Raw genomic sequence first — 19,144 nt, forward strand, 5'->3', positions numbered from 1 at the left:
TAGATGGGTTTATTAAAACCACAAGAGCGAATTACCACTACTTCTTGGCAAACTTAAAATCTTATACAGGGTGTTGCAAAATTGGTATACTAAGCCGAAACCTACATATGCAGCATGGTATTCTGATTTCAGTTTCGGGCTTAGATATACCATGCTGCACATGTAGGTTTCGGCTTAGTATACCCTTTTTGCAACACCCTGTAGAATGAAGAAATATTAAACATAATTACGTGAGCTGTCAGCAGAACAGATAAGTTTGTGGCACTGTAACTAGTTTTAGACAGCTTTACTTATAAGATTTATATGACGTCTTCCGTTCCCTCAGAAGAATGCAGCTCACATAAATGGACAGGCCGGTGGCCATCTATCGGACGATTTTGAAACTTTTAAACTGTCAAGGAAAATCTCTCATTCACTTTCATTCACTTCATAAACATAGAGAAAATAACACTACGTTACGTTTTATTTATAAATTTGTATAGGTAGATGGGTGCAATATTTTTGTGTGTAAGATCTTGGAGGCGTGGGGAAACTTAATCATCTACACAAAAATTTACTGTAGTTCAGTTATACCTAGGGAATCTAGGGATTAGTCTGAGGCCACTCTATATATAAATCACATATTGAAATCTTTTTTAGTGTGCGGTCACCCTAATAAATAACATAACCTAAATTGGGAATTGGAAAAAATTTAATAACTTGTTGAATGAGTGATTAATCCATGATAAATGATGATTTTCCTTTAGTAAAACCATTTTTATAATTTGTAATAAGTGCAACATTGCAGATTTCCTTGGATTTTTTTATATTTTAATGAACTTATAATTCTATAGTGTGTGAACTGAGGGACCACAAATTAATACGAATTTTATGAAATTTACACTTAATTATCTAGTTATTTCACTGTTATAATGTTTCTTGTAACTTTTACTAATTCGTGCAATAATCTTAATGTTATTTAATGTCATAATTAGTATTTTATAAGCCAATAAAAAGTGGTCCCTCAGAGACCAAAAAAATCTACTGGAATACGATATAATCAAAGTAAATTTATGTTTTTGATCGAGGTGTACAGCTTTAAATGATTTTTACTAATTATGTAGTAACAAAGGATTCCTCAAAACTAAATACTTTTCTAGAAATTGAAATTATTTTTTTGTGCTGAGGGACCATATTAATGTCGAATAACTTTTGAATTAATTGTTTACAAATTCCGGCATTCGTTTTACAAATTAAGTTACAACTTTTACTAAATGTTTTAGTTACCAAACCTACAAAAAAACATGTGGTCCCTCAGTGCACACACACACAATATTCTTATTATAATAGGGAATATGCGTAATTTTTTTAAATACTTTTATTGGATAGTTTTACATCACTTTATTATAGTTAAAAAAAATTCAATGCCAAAATAAGTAATTTAAGGTATTTTAAAGAAAGTTAAAAAATTACAACCATCACGACCACTTTGAAATTCCCGTCAGGATGGCGGGCTGTCGTGACGTCATAATCGTTTAATTTCACGGCTCAGAATAATGAGTCCCGTCAGTCGGCATAGATTTTTTACCTAATCAAGTAATCACAGAGTACTTTTGTATTTTCAACAAACCAATGTTGTCATGGTAACAAACGAAAAAGGAAGTGTATAAAGTGTGATCAGTGGCTGTTTTGTAATGGGAGATCGTAAATAGCTGCTAGTAGCTCTTTTGAAATGGGAGCGCGCAAACCAGAGGACCTTTGTACACAGTATTACGCTATTATGGCAATATGAATATAAAGTAATATTTGTATTGTATGTAAGTACTTACTGTTACTTTGGTTCTCAGTAAGAGAGACTAGGGTTAGTGGGTCATTCTATTCTATTATCTGTGGGGGTGTAAGAACCTGCACCTGGCTCTCTTGAATGGAACCATTGTGCATATCTCAAAGGTCTAAACCCCCTTATCTAAACTATCGAATAAGAGTATAAAAATATATGCATATTCCCTAATATTTGGGCACACGGCTCTCGACTTTTCAATAGTCTTTGCTGTCCTTTTCCGCAGCTGGCCACAGTTTACTCGTTCATACTGCGTAATAAATTTAATGTGTCCAGTTCTTCTGATTACGAGAATTCTTCCATAACTTAATTTAGAAAAAAATAACAACTTTTGAAATATACTAACGACTGCCATTATAACCTAAAAGTAGAAAGAGTAACTTGTGTCATGTTCATGTCATAATACTTACAATACAAATTTAATTTTATTGTGTTGCAATATGGAGCATATTTGAGTGGCTCGTTGACTAGCGAATTGCTGTTTACGCCTCATTACATAGAACAACTAGTGGCAGCCCATACACTACCAACAAAAAATATAAAAAGTCCTAAACTTTGCAAACAAACAAGCATATCAAACAAGAAGTGGAGAGGTTATAGGAGGCTAGGATCTACTCGTATTGGAAGAATTTTTATGTGATCCATCGTATCTGATCACAACGAGCATCACAAATACTCGGTGACATTAACATTTCTTTGTTTACACTTGAGATTTATTTAACTATACGCAAACGCAAAGAAGTTATTATTCTGACATTGATATATATAAAGAATTATGACGTCACATCCGCCCTAAGAAAATGGGTGACGTTTCTCGGAAGTTAGAATTTACCGAAGTTTTTTTGTACTTTTCAACTTCATTTACTTGCTCAAAAATAAATTATAATCAAAAATTATGATGGAGTCGTAGTTATGAAACAACAAAGTTTATTATAAATAATATTTGACCTTTATTTGAACCACTTGCATATTCCCTATTCTTGTCGCGAATCTTTTACCCGGTATGAAGTTAACAAGCTTAGAATGGCTAAATTATGTTTGTTTTGTTATTTTAACATTTCAAATTATGCTAGCAATGCAGCGGTTAGTTCGTACGTTTAAAGTTATTTATTAGTTTTAGTAGGAGCTCAGTAAGTAGAAGTAGATAAATTAAAATTTATAGTAGCCCTCTCTGTATATAGATAGAGGTCTGTATGTAGAGCTCTCTATGTAGAGCTACTTACTACCTAATTGTATTCTACGGATTTTATGTAGGTCTTTCAGAGCGTTGATCGTCAGATAAATTCCTTTTTTTATGATAGAATGGAATCAAATTAACATCTGCTAATGTACAGTCAGCAAAAAAGCTACCTTTCGCTTCCCGGGTAGGTACCTAATTGTATTTTAAGACTAGCTTCTAGCGAACAGCTATAAAGAAATAAAACTTAATGAAAAACATGAACACCCATGAGGAAACACTCCTTTACAACCATGTTCACGGGAATACGATTCCAGTACGAAGAACTTCTTACATTCATTACGTCAATTATGCAATTTAAGTATTATTTCGTGTCGACGTAGCGGCGATGATCAGCCGCCATTACTGCGACATTACCGATTTATATTTCGTCACACACGATTACGAGTCGACACGATGCGCTTGCGCCGGTGGAGTATTAGCGCTTCCTGTTGTGGCCGCACTCAGTAGGTACTGGTGATGTCTAGTATTGAAGCTATAGAAGTGTAATCAACTCACGTCGAATGATGACGTCTGAATAGAAGCCATTAAAATAATCTTTGGTGGTTTTGTCAAGCATAACCGTATTAGAGTGTTGCATGATCATCAAGTCATTTTTTTTAGATTATCTAGATCTAATGCTTAGTTTCATATTTTGTAGATCCTTTATCATGTCAAAAGATTCCTCATATAATTTCCTATTTCCGTTTGCCTTGTTTTGTTTAATGATACAAATAATATAGTAGAGCTCTACATATAATATTAGAAATAGTCCCACACAAACACAACATACAGTAAGTAGTATAGAGTTAGATATAGACGCCTAACGTTTTAATATGAATAATAATTCCCCGCGGACCGTTGAGCAGTGATCGCAGTCATCCGCTTAATCGATGGTCATGAAGATGGACGATGACATTTCCATAAACACCGACGACATAATGTACTACATAATGATGACACGACAACACTCCACGACCTCTGCTGGCTCGGGGACTTCCACCATGGAACAACGCAACTCAGCAGAGGACTCGGGTGTCTGTACAAGGTGTTACAAAAGTGGTAGGTATACTTAGTAAATATCGAAAGATAAATAGATAGATAGAATACACTTTATTTGTACTTACACCAAAAAAATTACATTAAAATCAACCAGTTGTAACTAAATTAGGGTACAAAAAAAGGTCACTCTGAACAGCTTTTGTTTAACAACTTTTGGGAAATTCGCGAAAGTGAGGCTACTTAAACTGGTCTCGGCAGTGGAAATCCCTTCCCCGAGCCCTAGGTCCCCGAAGGAGGTAACGGGAATTCATATTCATCATCATCATCATGGCTTTTTCCGATAAGCTAGCAGATGTTTCTCGTCGTAATAAGTATTATTATTTCTGAATATAAACATTATTCTGTGTTATTACTTTGGAATATAATTTTATTTATTTATTTATTTAATAACTTAAAACCTATAATTACTGCTATTGTGGACTTAGATTGCTTGGGAAGATACTGACTATGCTGTGCCTGTCTCCTAAACTTTTGTACTCATAATAGCAGACACAAGTTTAATGACAAGTTGTAAGTAGGTACTTTACAATATTACCCACATGACATGATCAGAAGCTCTAGTAGCAAGACCACGATGCCCAACTCATGTTAAAATCATGTACTAATAACCATAATCGTTTAAAAGCCTTGTCCGCTTTTTATCATAATATTTTAAAGCTATTTCAGAACCTTAGGTTACTGTATAAGTACATTAATAAATTGTGGTACTTACTTAGTTTGCAACCACTCAATCATACTAGAAAAAAAATATACCGTGATAGTCACACCAGCGAATTTTTACTTATGCTTTCTATTTATTTTTACGTGCTGTGTTCTGCTTCTTTGCTGTGCCGAAAGGGTTCTAGCTCAGCAGAATTCAATGCCTAAACCCTGGTGAGGTGATGGACTGTATATGACTTCACGATTCGTTATTGATCATATTGACAAAATTAAAATGTTACTAACTCGTTAATTATATGTATAAAGATCCTTGCTTAATTTTTTCGAGGGGAGAAATGGTGAAAAGGTGCAGGTATAATAACTAGTTTTGGTACTTTTTGTATTGTTTTGCACTGGCCAATATTTTGTAAATGAATTCAAAATTTACTCTTGAACCTAGGCGATCGTGAATGCAAAATTATTTCAAAGCGAGCTCACTGGCTATAAAAGGCTCGAAAAGAAAATGTAAACTACAGGGTGCTCTACCAACTTCGTGACGTAAGAGGTGAAGGAGGTCAATGCTTGAACTCCAATAGCGCTGAACTGGAGGCTGTATATTGTATAATTTAGATATACAACCAGTGGGTACCAGACACGAACTAAGAGTAAGTATACTGACTGTAAAGTTACTGTGACAAAAATAAATGACTGGTCACTTTCTTCCGAACACTAATTTTATTAACAGTAAAATTTTAACCATCAATCGTTCGCCTAGATCCGAAACCATCAGACATTATCATCATTAGTTAATTTTGCCATGCTTAGGTAAATACTAATACATTTGATGGTCTGGCTTAGGTAATAGTATACTGTCGTAAGAAATGTCGTAAATGTATAGTGGATTTTAGGACGTGATTCGATTTTTTTCAATGTTCAGATAAGTAGGTAGTCGAAAATTATGCCGGTTAGCGGTCTAAAATTTACTTAGCAGACACAATCGGCCTGTCTTTCCAGACATTAAAATAGGGTAGGACCGGTACTGTACCTTCAAAACATCCTGTCTAAAGCAGCAGTGGGCGTCGGTTGGTAAGTGAAATAGGAGTTGACGCCTCCGTGCAACGATGTTGCTCTAACGCCTGGAGCAACCTATATACGTAGGTACTTACATCCGATCCGTGTTTAGCTAACATGATCACGTTGCATGGCCAGGCTTGGTAGGGTCTCTGGCAGCCTAAGGAATGACTAGCATCATTTAGATTTACCCCCTTATTCATAGAGAAGTTACAATACGTTTTAACTTACAAACTGTTTTGTCCCTCTCCGACAAAGAACAATTTATTCTTTGCCAGAGAGGGACAAAACAGTTTGTAAGTTAAAATGTATTGTAACTTCTCTATGAATAAGGGGGTAAGAATATAGTCCGGAGTTCGGTGTTTGAGCCGAAGCCAGGCTGGACAACAATAAAATTAAGTACTTAGTTATGTATGTTCTTTGTGAAAATTGAACTAACATAGCCGATTCGAACTTGAAACTTATTTTGTACGAAGCTGTGTGAGCAAATAAGCCTTCCTTAGGTAATAAACGAATATGAATGAATATATGAATGAGGCCTTTGCCCAGCAGTGGGACACAAATATGGATACTTTAAAAAAATATGAATAGGTAGATACAGTAATAGTACTTAGATACATACATAAGTACATACATACATACATGTATAAAGTGAAGCTTGTATGCATGTTTGTAATTATTATTTTAAAATCCTATTGAATTGAATTATAAATAAAATATAAATAAGTAGCTCTTCTTTTTGTCTACTAAAGCCACCTTGATACATTTCATTTGCACCTAGGTACTTCTATAACTTTACTATAAGTACCTATTTAAACTTTGTTGTAATGCTAATAATGCCTAGGTGCGTATGCTCATAGAACCAGTCACATATATTATTATGTGATATCCTTGTAAAGACAAGCTGCATATCTGAAAACCGTTAGAATAAATAACAGCAAGAAGCTTGGACATACCAGTCAGTCTAACTATGTAAATACATAACGGAACCATAATACATAACCAAGATATCAATGTTTAGTACTTGCACACTATGTTACCCTGCCAGCGATATTTTATATTTTAATGCTAGGTATATGTAATTAGGTATCTACCTACCTAACCTAATGTTATTAATTTCATTCAAGTAAGTGAGTGAGTATATTTTGTATTTTTACAGCAAATGGGAGACAAATACCTACCTACTACCTACCTACACATGTAGGTAGTTGATAAAGAGAACTATATAATAATTGGAAGTAGCCATGCTACTCTGCCACCTCATTGCCCCATCGGGTATTTCAGGCGTGAGATATTAATGTCCATGAGTTTTATATTGTTTCATCTATCTTCTGTACCTACCTATTATGTCGCAAATCGCACCTTGAGAGAGGGACATCAGTACACACCTACCCAGTTACTCTATCACTATTTCCGCCATACAAAACCAGAACTGTGACTTAGGTATACTTCGGTACCTAAGTTCCTAACTGCACGAAAATAAATCACAGTTCTCCGATTCTTAGCTCAGATCCCGTATCTATGATCTCGTCGGTATTCTAACAAGGCGTGTTTCTGGTCCTGCCTAACGGTGCTTGGGTCTAATGAGCGCTGGAGCTAGCTGGAGCCGTGTTTTTATCCCGTTGGGGGAAGGTGGTTGTTAGGAACAGTTACAGCTATCTGAGAGCCACGACTGCCACGCGGGGACCGGCCTTTTTGTCAGGATGATCCGTCCAGGTATTTGTTTCAAAATTGCTAATAGCTAGGTAAGTAAGTACCTAGCTATTTTTTTAAATGTTTGCACACCTACCTTACCTATAGGATCATAGAACAACGCAGACTCGGGTGACCATTCATACTCAATCAATACAGGACAGTTGTTGACAGTTGAGTTCAGTACCCGTATCATGAAAATTCGAGCTAACGAATAGAATCGAATTCGAGTGCGACTATTGTCAACTTGACAGCACTTTCGAACACTTTTTACCTTTCGAATGAGTTTCGAAAAGAATGACCACAGAGTACATGATATTATTCTGACAATGACCTATGGAATGATAGCTGTCAAACTTTCGCAAATCTGTACACCGCAATACACCGCCATTTTGTTGTTGACAGGTTGACAGCACTTTCGAATAGACTATCGAATAGAATGTGCTGCGTTTTTTCCGGATCGCCCTACAGAGGCGCGAGCATAGGATTCGATACTTTTTTCGAATCTACACGAAGGGTCGCTTTTACCAACTGCTAAACGTATTTAAATCAAATTTTAAATACATTTTCTACTAACTGACAGGCTACTAAATACGTTTAGCGTTTGGTGAAATTCCACCTAACATATGGAAAAAACAAATGTCACTTTGGAACTAACTTTGCCTTACATTTTGACAGTGACAGTTGACGAAACGCAACGTAAACGGAGGTTTCGAATCCTGTGCTCGCGTCTCCGAATTCTTGTCATGAATGTACTTACTCACTTTAAGTAAGTACCTACTAGTTAACGAATAGAACTAAGTAAACTTACTAATAGGTAAGTACTTACTTAATAAACACAAGATTAGTAGCAAGCAATAGCATAATAAGTGTACTTACCTACAACAATGTTTAAAAAAAGCTTTTGTGGCGGTGATAAAATACATATTATCAAATAATGACAAAAAAGACCTATGACAGCCTATCTCAGCTATTGCAACACCCCGGCTTGCTGCTCCAGTTCACTCGGGAGCTAGGCTGGCTCAGCTGAAATCAAGGGGATATGTACAAAGGTTCCACTCGAGAGAGCCACGTACAGGTTCGCCCCCTTTCAGAATACAGAATTACCAGATTTTAGACTTAGTAGATTTTACCAAACGCTATACGTATTTAGTAGCCTGTCAAACGTCTGTCAGTACAAAATGTTTTTAAATACAATTATAAAATACTCATAAAATACGTTTGGTAAGTAAAAGTGACCCTTAACGTTATATTTGATGCCATACGGTATATAAATCAATTTCACGACGTTCTTCAACGGTTCCATGGTGTAACGGTTAGCACTCTGGACTCTGAATCCAGCGATCCGAGTTCAAATCTCGGTGGAACCTGTGTTTTTGAACTTTTTGTTTTTTTTTATGTTCGTATTTTTGAGCTGTGGTTGCTTTTTTTTTGCAGATGTTTTGTCATTGTGATTTATGTAGAAACCACGGATCAACTGTCGAAACGAACTGGCAGCGTATCAGGAGGTGTCCACTCCACCCTGACATGTTTATTATTTCTATGGGGTGTCCTCAAGGTGTCCTAGATACCTTGAGGACACCCCATAGAACAACACGGTTCGAACTGTTGTCAATGGAAACCATGACAACAGTTCCACAAACACCACAAACAACTCCAACCCACAACCAAAGACTATACTTTTGTGGTCTTTGTGGTCAACAACAACACCGTGTGGTTCAAGATTTGCGAAGATAAAATAGTCAATTACCTAGTTATAAATCTAGAAATGCATTCAAATAAATTAAAAATTATCATGATCGGTCCTAGTGGCGTGAGTATTTCCAATTATAAGCCATTTAATAGTGGAATTAACAGTGGAAAATTGGTGATAGTGAAGCTTTATGTACCTAACTACTTACGTAAAGGCAAAATTAACCCTATATTTATAAGTATTAGGCCCTGTTTCACAATATCTGGTTAGTGGCTACCTGTGAGATAAAATACATGCTGTCACTGTCAAAATAATAATAACAGAGAGTGACAGCATGTATTTTATCTTACAGGTAGCCACTAACCAGACATTGTGAGACAGGGCCTTAGGCCCACTTGCGTGGATCACAGGGTTAAAAATACAAACTCAGAGGTAACTAACTCAGGGTTAACTTTGTAAAATTTTAACCCGGACTTTTGATTGCGCTAATGGAAAATAACCCTGAGTTTGCTAACCTGACGTTTCTTTTTGCACTCTGTGAATCTATGTCCCGTTCCAGGCTGTAAGGGACAAAGTTTCTATTGCCGTAAAAAACATTGTCTTCTATCTCGTTTTCACCTCACGTCTTTGGATGAAATTATTCCTCTCTATTTCCATTATCGTAATCTGTCAGTAATTTGTATTTTGATTTTGTTAACAAAGTGTCATATTTGTGATTTTCTTGTAGATATACATTACGAAAATTATAAAAAATTTAAAAGAAGCGGCGGTAGCTCAGTCGGGTAAGCGCTCGCTTCTCACACAAAAGATGCGTGTTTGGATCCTAGCGCAGACATACCAATGAGTTCTTTGGTTTAAGTACAATGTGTGGCAACTTACTACCACACATTCTACTTACCACAAAACGTTCAAGAACCTTATCATAAGCAGCTCTCTTCAATCTAACCGTACCAGCAAGCAATACTCAACCAATAACAACAGCAAGTATTGATTTTATTGAACACATCGCGGTTGCAAGTTGTGCTTTAGATAACAGCAAAGATAGCCCTGAAAAGAGCTGTTTCTGGAAACAAAGAAGGAGTTCCGAAAATAACTGTTCAGCAAGCTCAAGCAAGCAGCAGCAGCGACCACCACCGTCACCGCGGCAGCTCGGAGAGGAGAGCCTCCGACAGCGCAGAAAAGGAACGAGTCCCCGTGCATTCCCAACGCCACGAGTATTTAAGTTAGCACCGCGCGTATAAGTAGGCTTATTTTCTGTAAATAAATTATTATTATTCTGTCCACTCTGAGTATTATTTTCTACCTACTCTACGCAATATCTCCAAAAATGTATACCATAGCTCTTACGGTGAAAAAAACATCGTGATCTAGATGTGTACCCTAAAGTGCATTGTACTCTTTCAAAAACGGCGATACGGCTCGCGACCTATCACGTGAGTACAAAAATGTACAGCGAAAAATGGGTGAGTCACCTCTGAGTAACTACATTACAGTCATAGTCGTGAGCATATATGTATGTAACCACACCATCGTGCTTTTAATTTCACAAGTAGGACCATTTGCTACTTTGCTAGATAGTGGAAAAATATAAGAATGATGAGTTAATCATCATAATCAAACATTTCCAACGAATACAAGAATATTGATAAAAACCTTTTCTTTTGACGTAAGCCGGGTTAGCGTCTTAACCCTCCAATATTGGGGGGTTAAATATTTAAGAGTTTATCCCAAGGTTAGCGCTCATATTTCAGCGATGCAAGACAAATTAATAATCTAACCCTCCTTATGTCAAATATCTCCGAGTTAATTCGCTAACCCAGGTCTGCGCAAGTGGACCTTAGAGTATCATTTATAAATTAATTGTAAGTACTTACTTAACTTATTTGTTGTATTGCAGAGTGGTAAAACTTCAATTGCAAACTTTATATCGGAGTCTCTAAATGTGGAAGAATCTGCTCCTCCTGGGCCAACTCAAGGCGTTAGAATTGTTGAGTTTGAACTGACAGATGTTAATATTGAAGGAAAACCTACCACCATCGATATAGAATTATGGGATTGCAGTGGCGATCATAGGCAAGTCGAATGGGTTTTGTTTCTATTTCAAATTGGATTGTTGCGTCCAATAAAACAGCGCCCCTAGCATTAACTCGGGGAACTACACGTTAATGCAACTCACTTTGTTTCACTCGCTCACGCCATCTTACGTTGAAAAGATTTTACTAACTAATGCAATAGAAGGAACTTCATGATACCATATCATTTACACTAAAATATCGTGTGTTTTTCCTCTGTGCTTACACTTACCTTCCTATACTTATTTTCAATTAGGTAATCTCCTTTAGTTTACATGTATATAAAATATCTCCTCAAAAAATGTCAAAAATGTGAAACGCCCCTAGCGTCAAACCTATGAACTAATCAAATCAGCCAGTGTATTTTCAAGTGTAAGTGAGTTTATGTTCGTGTTACCTGTAATCTGACTAGATGGATTTTCGACACTACAAAATAGCCTCAATATAACTCAATGATTCTTTGCAGATTCGAATCCTGCTGGCCAGCCCTTAGAGTAGGTGTACACGGCGTTATACTAGTGTGCTCTCCAAATACAATTAATGTAGCCGAACGGGAATTGGAACTACTGTACAACTATTACGTTTCTCAGCCAAAGTTATCTGCAAAACAATGTGTCGTCTTCTATAATTGCACTGAAGAACACGATGAAGTGGATTCATTGAACTTGTGTAAGTACCAATCTGCTACACAGTCATGACGCGATGTAAAGTATTCATACAACCTATAGGCATCATAGACTACTATATTATTATTATTATCATTAATCATTAGGTTCCTATGGTATTATTATTAACCCCTTGCATTTTGTTTCAGCACCAACATTTTCAAAAGTTTCTCAGGTGTCAGTAAACCTTAAAAATGGAGGCAATAGATTAAAAATAGATTTTTCTAACTATATTTCTTCGATCCTACAAACAATAAACTGAATGGGGTATCGTATATTTTTGTTTTTATTGTAATAAGAGATTAAGAAGAAGTAGGTATTAGAGATAGGTAGGTTTCATATACTTACATCATTTTCTCAGGTATCCGATATCATTCGTTTTGTCATATAACTGAAATACATCCATAATAATATACTCACCTCTTTTGAATACTAGTAAACGCAGTACTTATAATAAAGTATTAATTTGTAAGACTTCCCATATAAAGATTAAAGAACAAATTTTAATAAAATTAAATATATTTTTAGAAAAAAAGGTTTTATTACTTATTGGATCTTATTTGATCTTCTTGACTATAAATTCTAAAAATCTACAGGCATTATATTTATATACATTAGGTTTAAATATATAAAAGTTATGTACTGATATTGTTAAGTTGTTTAGATTTTACTTGGAAATACCTACTTAGCCCTTTACAGTATAAGTCAAATATTACTAATTCCTTTGCACTATAATAAAATAACATTGAGTAGGTATGACTGTCTTAACTATTAGGGAGAAAAAGGTTTAGTCATAACATAACAATAATACAGTCATCATCCAAGACAGTTATAATGTAGCCGTCTGAACCTATCGCTTACTATAAACCACTTGAAGTGAACTCGTATGCAATCAGAAAGTCAAGTGGACATACAGTCAGTCTTAAATACATTTGGCTCTTATTATAATTACGAGTACTTTGCTTAAAATACCTAAAACTTAATAAAAATAACATAATTTAGTGATTCCTAGTCTAATAATGAAATTTTGTATTATTTAAATCGTTTAACATATTTACACCACCAAAATATGACATCCTAGGACTTTATATAAAAAATATGTACATTATTTACTTATTTTATATTTAGTTATTGCGTGCAATATGGAATGTATATCCATTTTGTTGCACAATTTGATAGTAACAAAAATTGCCTACTGTCTATCGTTCTTCCAATTTCCACGTTCATTGAAGTTTTTCCTATCTCTGTGACCTCTACCCCCGCCGCCGCCGCCACCGCCACGGTTCCATCGGTCATTGCCTCTGCCTCGGTGACCACCACCCCTATTGGGATACCTATGAAAGTTTTGATCACCATCCATATTACCAAAATCATTTCCGGGTCCATTATAGGGCATATTGCCAAAGTTATTATTTCCTGGAAATTTATTAAAATTGTGGGGCATGTTGGGCGCTATTCCTAACAATCCTGGCGCAGGGCCGCCTCTTGGATCATTATAGTTAGGATTATAGCCAGACATATTGGCCATTCCCATATTATTCATAGGTCCACCCATGTTCATATTCATATTTCCCATTTGTTGCATATTCATAATATTCATATTTCCGGAATCCATTGTATTACCCACGCCCATGGCATTGCCAGGCATTCCAAATGGATTTTGATTTTGATTAAATATGGCTGGTGTTTTCAATAAAGCTTCTTTTGGTTTAGGTAAATATGAAAATTCGCCATTTTCCCCTAAAGCCACCCCTAAATTGTTAAAAATACTGACTAAAACGGAATTACTTTGAATAGGTACGAGGTCTAATTTTTTGCCTGGTGTTTTATCTTGCTGAAACATTTTTATCATAGCTGTTACAGTGGCAATTTGTTGATTTACAAAAATCTTATGAGTAGAGCTTAGATCTTTGTACCACTCTGAGTTCTGAATAACAACTTGTAAGTCTAAAGATGTCGATTTAGAATCTTGATTTATCAAGTCAGAATCCTTTGGTTTCCTACGTGGATCGACGCGAGGTGAACTCGAAGTAGTTGGTTGACTTTTGACCGATTTCTCCGTATCGCTATTAGATTCATCTATAGATAATCTGAATACCTTTCGTAATCTAGGATCAACTAATGCTTGTGACTTAGCAGTACTATTCTTAATGTCAGTGTAATCTGGCCTAGGTATGTCTATGGTTGCTAGTTTATATGGAATTGGCGGATGGCTATTGATAGATCCATCGATTTCAGAAGCTGGAGTATAATTAGGCAAAGGTTTGAAGGGCAGCCCGAGCCGGAAGTCGATGTCACCACTACTTCCTTGTCGCAAGTCTGTATCTCCTAATAACTTAAAATCTGGCTGTCGCAAATCTACGTCACTTCTCCGGCGACCGTCGGTCGGTTCACCTTCAATGCACTCATATATAGATACACGAGGTGGTTTTTTAGTCGTTGACTTCAATATATCAGATGTTCTTGGCTCTGGTGAAGGTCGTGATCTGGGATCTCTGGATTTTATAGTAACTGAACAGTCCGTTTTTGGCTCATTTTGGGGTTCGTGTAAGTTATTTTTCATAGTGTTAAGTAATTTTGTTACTTCTTCACTAATGTCAATCTTAGACAGATCCCCAAGTTTTTTTAGAACTGCTGAAGGCTCTATTACATGCGGTGTAGGTGTCTGAGGCGGAGACATTAACTGCGGAGATGTCGCCGGAGACTTTTTCCTTACACCACCTTTCTCTTCATCGCTAGAGTACCATTTTTCATCAATGCATAAATTGTTTTCATCATCATCATCAGTGGTGGAGCGGCGATTCCTCTTTTCTGGACTTTTAAAAATGGGTTCTGGTTGTAAAAATCTGATATCAGTATCACTTTCTTTTTTAGAATGTACATCCAAAGGAGGTCGTATAGGCCGGATGGCATCATCTGCGAATGGAAGCACTCTATGATCAACATCTTTATTTTCGATGGGTATAAGTTCACTTCCAGAGTTTTCGACATCAAACGTCTCATTTGAATTATCAATATTTTCCTTGTCTTTTAAAGCGAACTTCAAGGCGTCTTTTGTATACTGATCAATATCTATCATATCTTTATTCGATTGTGTAGGTTCAATGTTAATTTGATCAGTGTTTTCAATATTTGGCACTGTAGTAGCAGATTGGAAGCGCATGTCAACGTCTCTTTCAGGCAATTCTGCAGCTACTATAGACGTGTTGGCTACGGCAATAGAAGGTGGAACTCGTAAGTCAAGATCTTGCGCAGCTTCAGCTGGATTAACAAATGATGGCATCTGTTCAGAATTATTGATCAATCCTAACTTTTGAATACTCATTGTGTTCAATTGAATTTCGGTTATTTGTTTCACCGAAATACCTATACTATTTAACTGTAGTACAGTTAGCTGCCCTAGCTGATCTAAATTATCGATACCCATTTTAGAAAGATCTGTTATTTGTTTAGGTGTCAATACACCTGTCAAATTCTTTATGTTGAGAACATTAGGATTACTCATGTTACTATTAGGTGAAATATTTGGATTGTAGTTAAGCATGGAATTATCATTTTGCCATCTCGAATGGCGAACCTTAGGTGACATTTTATTTTGCTTGTCATTGTTATATTGATTCATTAGCATGTGTTCTGGAATATTACTTGGATTTTGAATATTCAGATCGAAAAGAGATGGTATATTTCCCTGGCTATCTGGTTCGTATTGCTGCCTTAACTTCATTTGAGTCGTTTGAATCATTTTCATAGCTCCTTCTCTATTCAGTCTAGGAAAATCTCCTAAAATTTCCTTGGGGGCCGATTCTATATGTTTCAATAGAATATTTTTAAGATTGTCACTCAATGGCGGGCCATGTGCGAATTTGCATTCATCTTTGTAAATACAGGGAAGACCGGTGTGATAGTATTTACATGGAAAGTCTGCATGCATGTACAAGCATTTATCTCTTTTCGCACAACATTCCATGAGATAAAATTTACATAGTTCCATTTTTCGAGGAGGGAGTGCATCGTGTGAAAACATACAGTCGTCCCCTTTGTGACACTTTCCTTGCATAAAGTATAAACATACCCCATCGGGATCTTGCATAGGATGAGCACCTCTACGGCGGTCACGATCATTTTTATTGTTTTTACGATCCCGTTGATTATTGCGGTGTCTTTGTGGCCTCTGTTGATGTTGTTGTCCACGTGATTCATTGCTACTATCCGATGCATAAGAATCTTTCTCGTCTTCTTGATAATTATCCATCGGCGAGTGCCTTTGAACGGGAGAAGCCCCTCTAACGCACATCATTTCACTTTCATCCATGACATCTGTGTAATCTTGTTTCTTTCGTTTTTTGCTTGAACCTTCTTTCCCGTCATACTTCTTTCTTTTCTTATTTTTTCGGCGTTCATCCGGTTCAAAATCTTCCTGATGACCGACCTCATGACCCTCATCAGTTCTGTTCATTGCTTTCCTAATTGCTTTTTCGATGCTGCCAGCGAAATCTTCTTCGACATTATTTAAAAGCTTCTTGTTTTTCTTGATTTGATCCTTTAATTTCTTCTCTGCCTTACGATTTTTTGATTTTTTTTTCTTACCTGATTTGGAATAAAACGGTTCCTCGGTATCGTGTGTTTCCTGTTCTTTCTCATCCACCACAGGAACAGACTCCTCTTCTTTCTTCTCCTCGGATTGTACTTCAGCTGCTTCTTCGCCATCACTTTCAATTTCTCCATCTTCCAAGTCTTCAATATTGGGTGTAGATTCCTCTGCCATTTTGAATGCCTCACTGAAAGTAAAGAAAAAATATCGATTAGAGAAAACCGCAAACATTGGTACAGTGTATTATTAAATGGGTTAACGACACGAGGCTTAGGTAGGTACTAAACACTTATGTTAATGCAAACAGTTAATTAGGATATCCCTTGAAAAATACGCATTATTCCACTTTGAAATATAAATTAACTAGGTATTCAGCCTGTGTGTCACAACTGATATCACGAACGAGCTTGATTGTTACCGTAGGTATTTGTATTTTATCGAGTGGGTAGGTACATCGTGTAGGTAAATAGTTTTATGCTATATTAAGTATATCCTATTTAAACACTGAAGTCACTTTATGATAAGTACCTACCTATTTAGCTAATCAGGTTGCTAGATTAAGCAATAAGGTACAAGTAGTAGGTTACCTACCTACCTACTTAATTTCTTCGTAATTTAAAGTTTTTGTTGTAAAGTGTAATTATGGTACTTACTACCTTTTGAATCTTTATAATTGATCATATTATAATTATTATTACTTATACAATATAGTTTTACGAAATACACATTCAAGGTTAAATTACTACTTACTGGATATTATTATTACTTATATCGGATTGTAACATTGTTTCAGACAATATTCAATAAATCAAATAGGTAGGTACCTAAATTCACGATGGAAGTCTGGTAACATTACATTTTTATTTAATGAGTGTCACCATTGAATCGTATGACGAATCGTATAAGGCGACCAAATTAAAATGTCATATTGTATGGAAATACCTATAATGTTGATAAATCAGAATAACATGGCTTTACCCAACGATTTAACAGAACACAACACATTTATGTACGTGTCCATTAAAATTGTATAAATGGTTAAACTAAACACTGAATAATCTTCCCCAAAACAGAAAATATCGATCTGAATTTTCACACACACATGTATTTTTAAACATCTATGTGTGCGCAATGTATTCACATAGCAAGTAGTAGGTGCGTCGTTAAAATACCACTACTACACAGAAACGTAAATGAGTTTCATAGCAAAGTTATATAAATAGAAATACATTATATATAGTTAAAGAAACGCCCTTATGCATTTACAGTGTTTTGAAATAGATAACACGATAAGTAACTGAATATCTAAACGTCCCTAAACATTAATACTATACCTATAACTCGACGAGACAAAAAGCATTGGGGCTAGATCTCCAGAATATCACGAAATTTAGATATTGCGCAGATTGCGATTCAACATCTATGGGTAAAGTCAGTACTGCAACTGTTCATGTAGCCACTACTTTCAATTAATTAGGAGTAGATTTGGCCCTGCAAAGCTAGCAGTAGGTGGCCGTTCACATTTCACAATGCTGAGTTTTGCGATGTACACCGCACGCTCCTCGTCACGATAAATGTGACGTCAGCGTTCTAGAAGTGGCTGCTTTGCTTGTGTGCCGCTATTGAGGTCACGTTCCGAAGCATACGACACACACACAGAAAACCTATCGGACTCTGACACTACACACAAACACAAGTTTACGCGTTCTCTTATGTACGTGCCTAACAATACACACAGTGACATATTCTGTCTACAATCTCCACACAGATAAAAACGAATGACATCTTAATTTGGTCGCATTATACAACAAAGGAAATAATCATAGAAATTGAATAAATTTTGAGTATTCATAGAAATACTTAATCAATTTATGAAACATGGAAAACACGGTATTAAACTTATAGAATATGGCTGTAATTACTGTAACCATCACCATTTAACCTTTTTACAGCAAAAGAGGTCAAATAACTTAACCAAGAAGAACTAAGTAAAATAAATTATTAAAAAATAATTCAAAGCGAACATGTAAAAAAAGTTGTAGAGCATGCACATAACTATGTTAAAAATTCAGTATTTTACCGATTTCGGTTTGCAAACATTATGAATCAACTTTTCTCTACTTCAGCCGCCATGTTGAATTATGGTGGATTTACGAATCAATGTTTTAGAAAATTACACAACAAAATAAGATATTGTGAACAACTCTAGAGAACCGCGGGGTTATTAAATTATGTGTAATATTGTTTCACAGCTTTCAAATCGCATATCCGTTGGATTTGATGATTTTATAAAGCACTTTGTGTAAATTGTAGTAAAGGTCACGCATTATCATGACTGCCTAGAGTTAAATTATAATATAAGTGTTACCCAATCTTACATTAAGGAACGATTCACTATGTGCGACTACTATACGCCATAAAATGGATATTTCATAGCATGGCTATTGCTGCATTTAGATAAAACAATTCGGCTACGTAGTATTGATTTCGGACGACGACTACAGCGAAACAATGGAGAAATGTGTGAGAAATAGTTCCAAAACTGGTCGCGTTTCCGGGGCGGTACTGTGCTTGTAGGATACGGACATTTTCCGGTTAGTTAGAGTTTTATGCATCATTTTCTA

The 19,144-nt window shown here is 35.9% G+C and overlaps 2 protein-coding genes and 1 non-coding gene across 6 annotated transcripts; 2 read left to right on the forward strand and 1 right to left on the reverse strand.

Moving 5' to 3' along the window:
- Nucleotides 1-8,797: 8,797 nt before the first annotated feature.
- Nucleotides 8,798-8,869, forward strand: Trnaq-cug. The gene has a single exon. It is a non-coding gene; the product is annotated as a tRNA-Gln (tRNA).
- A 283-nt stretch (nucleotides 8,870-9,152) lies between these two features.
- LOC105393018 (intraflagellar transport protein 22 homolog) lies at nucleotides 9,153-12,204 on the forward strand. Its single transcript, XM_011564723.3, has 4 exons — nucleotides 9,153-9,312; nucleotides 11,090-11,265; nucleotides 11,731-11,933; nucleotides 12,079-12,204. The coding sequence occupies exons 1-4, from the start codon at nucleotides 9,268-9,270 to the stop codon at nucleotides 12,189-12,191; spliced, it is 537 nt and encodes a 178-aa protein (XP_011563025.2). The 5' UTR covers nucleotides 9,153-9,267; the 3' UTR covers nucleotides 12,192-12,204.
- A 215-nt stretch (nucleotides 12,205-12,419) lies between these two features.
- LOC105393016 (protein suppressor of sable) lies at nucleotides 12,420-19,052 on the reverse strand. Of its 4 annotated transcripts, none has more exons than XM_011564720.3 (2): nucleotides 18,899-19,052; nucleotides 12,420-16,707 (listed from the first exon to the last, which is right to left on the reverse strand). In XM_011564720.3, the coding sequence occupies exon 2, from the start codon at nucleotides 16,692-16,694 to the stop codon at nucleotides 13,122-13,124; it is 3,573 nt and encodes a 1,190-aa protein (XP_011563022.3). In that variant the 5' UTR covers nucleotides 16,695-16,707; nucleotides 18,899-19,052; the 3' UTR covers nucleotides 12,420-13,121. The 4 variants fall into 4 exon arrangements, with proteins under 4 accessions (XP_011563022.3, XP_011563021.3, XP_011563020.3 ...); XM_011564719.3 differs by having other exon boundaries at nucleotides 18,601-19,034; XM_011564718.3 differs by lacking the exon at nucleotides 18,899-19,052 and adding an exon at nucleotides 17,855-18,060.
- Between the last annotated feature and the right edge of the window lie 92 nt (nucleotides 19,053-19,144).

This window comes from Plutella xylostella, chromosome 8, assembly GCF_932276165.1.
Source record: "Plutella xylostella chromosome 8, ilPluXylo3.1, whole genome shotgun sequence".
In the NCBI taxonomy this organism is placed as follows: domain Eukaryota; kingdom Metazoa; phylum Arthropoda; class Insecta; order Lepidoptera; family Plutellidae; genus Plutella; species Plutella xylostella.

Excerpts from the sequence above, each read along its gene's own strand:
- LOC105393018 (XM_011564723.3), top strand. The coding sequence starts at position 9,268 with ATGCATTCAAATAAATTAAAAATTATCATGATCGGTCCTAGTGGC. Across the intron at positions 9,313-11,089 it reads TCATGATCGGTCCTAGTGGC|AGTGGTAAAACTTCAATTGC; the intron begins GTGAGTATTTCC and ends GTTGTATTGCAG. Across the intron at positions 11,934-12,078 it reads AGTGGATTCATTGAACTTGT|CACCAACATTTTCAAAAGTT; the intron begins GTAAGTACCAAT and ends ATTTTGTTTCAG.
- LOC105393016 (XM_038114905.2), bottom strand. The coding sequence starts at position 17,305 with ATGTTACAATCCGATATAAGTAATAATAATATCCA. Across the intron at positions 16,708-17,270 it reads ATAAGTAATAATAATATCCA|TGAGGCATTCAAAATGGCAG; the intron begins GTAAGTAGTAAT and ends CTTTACTTTCAG.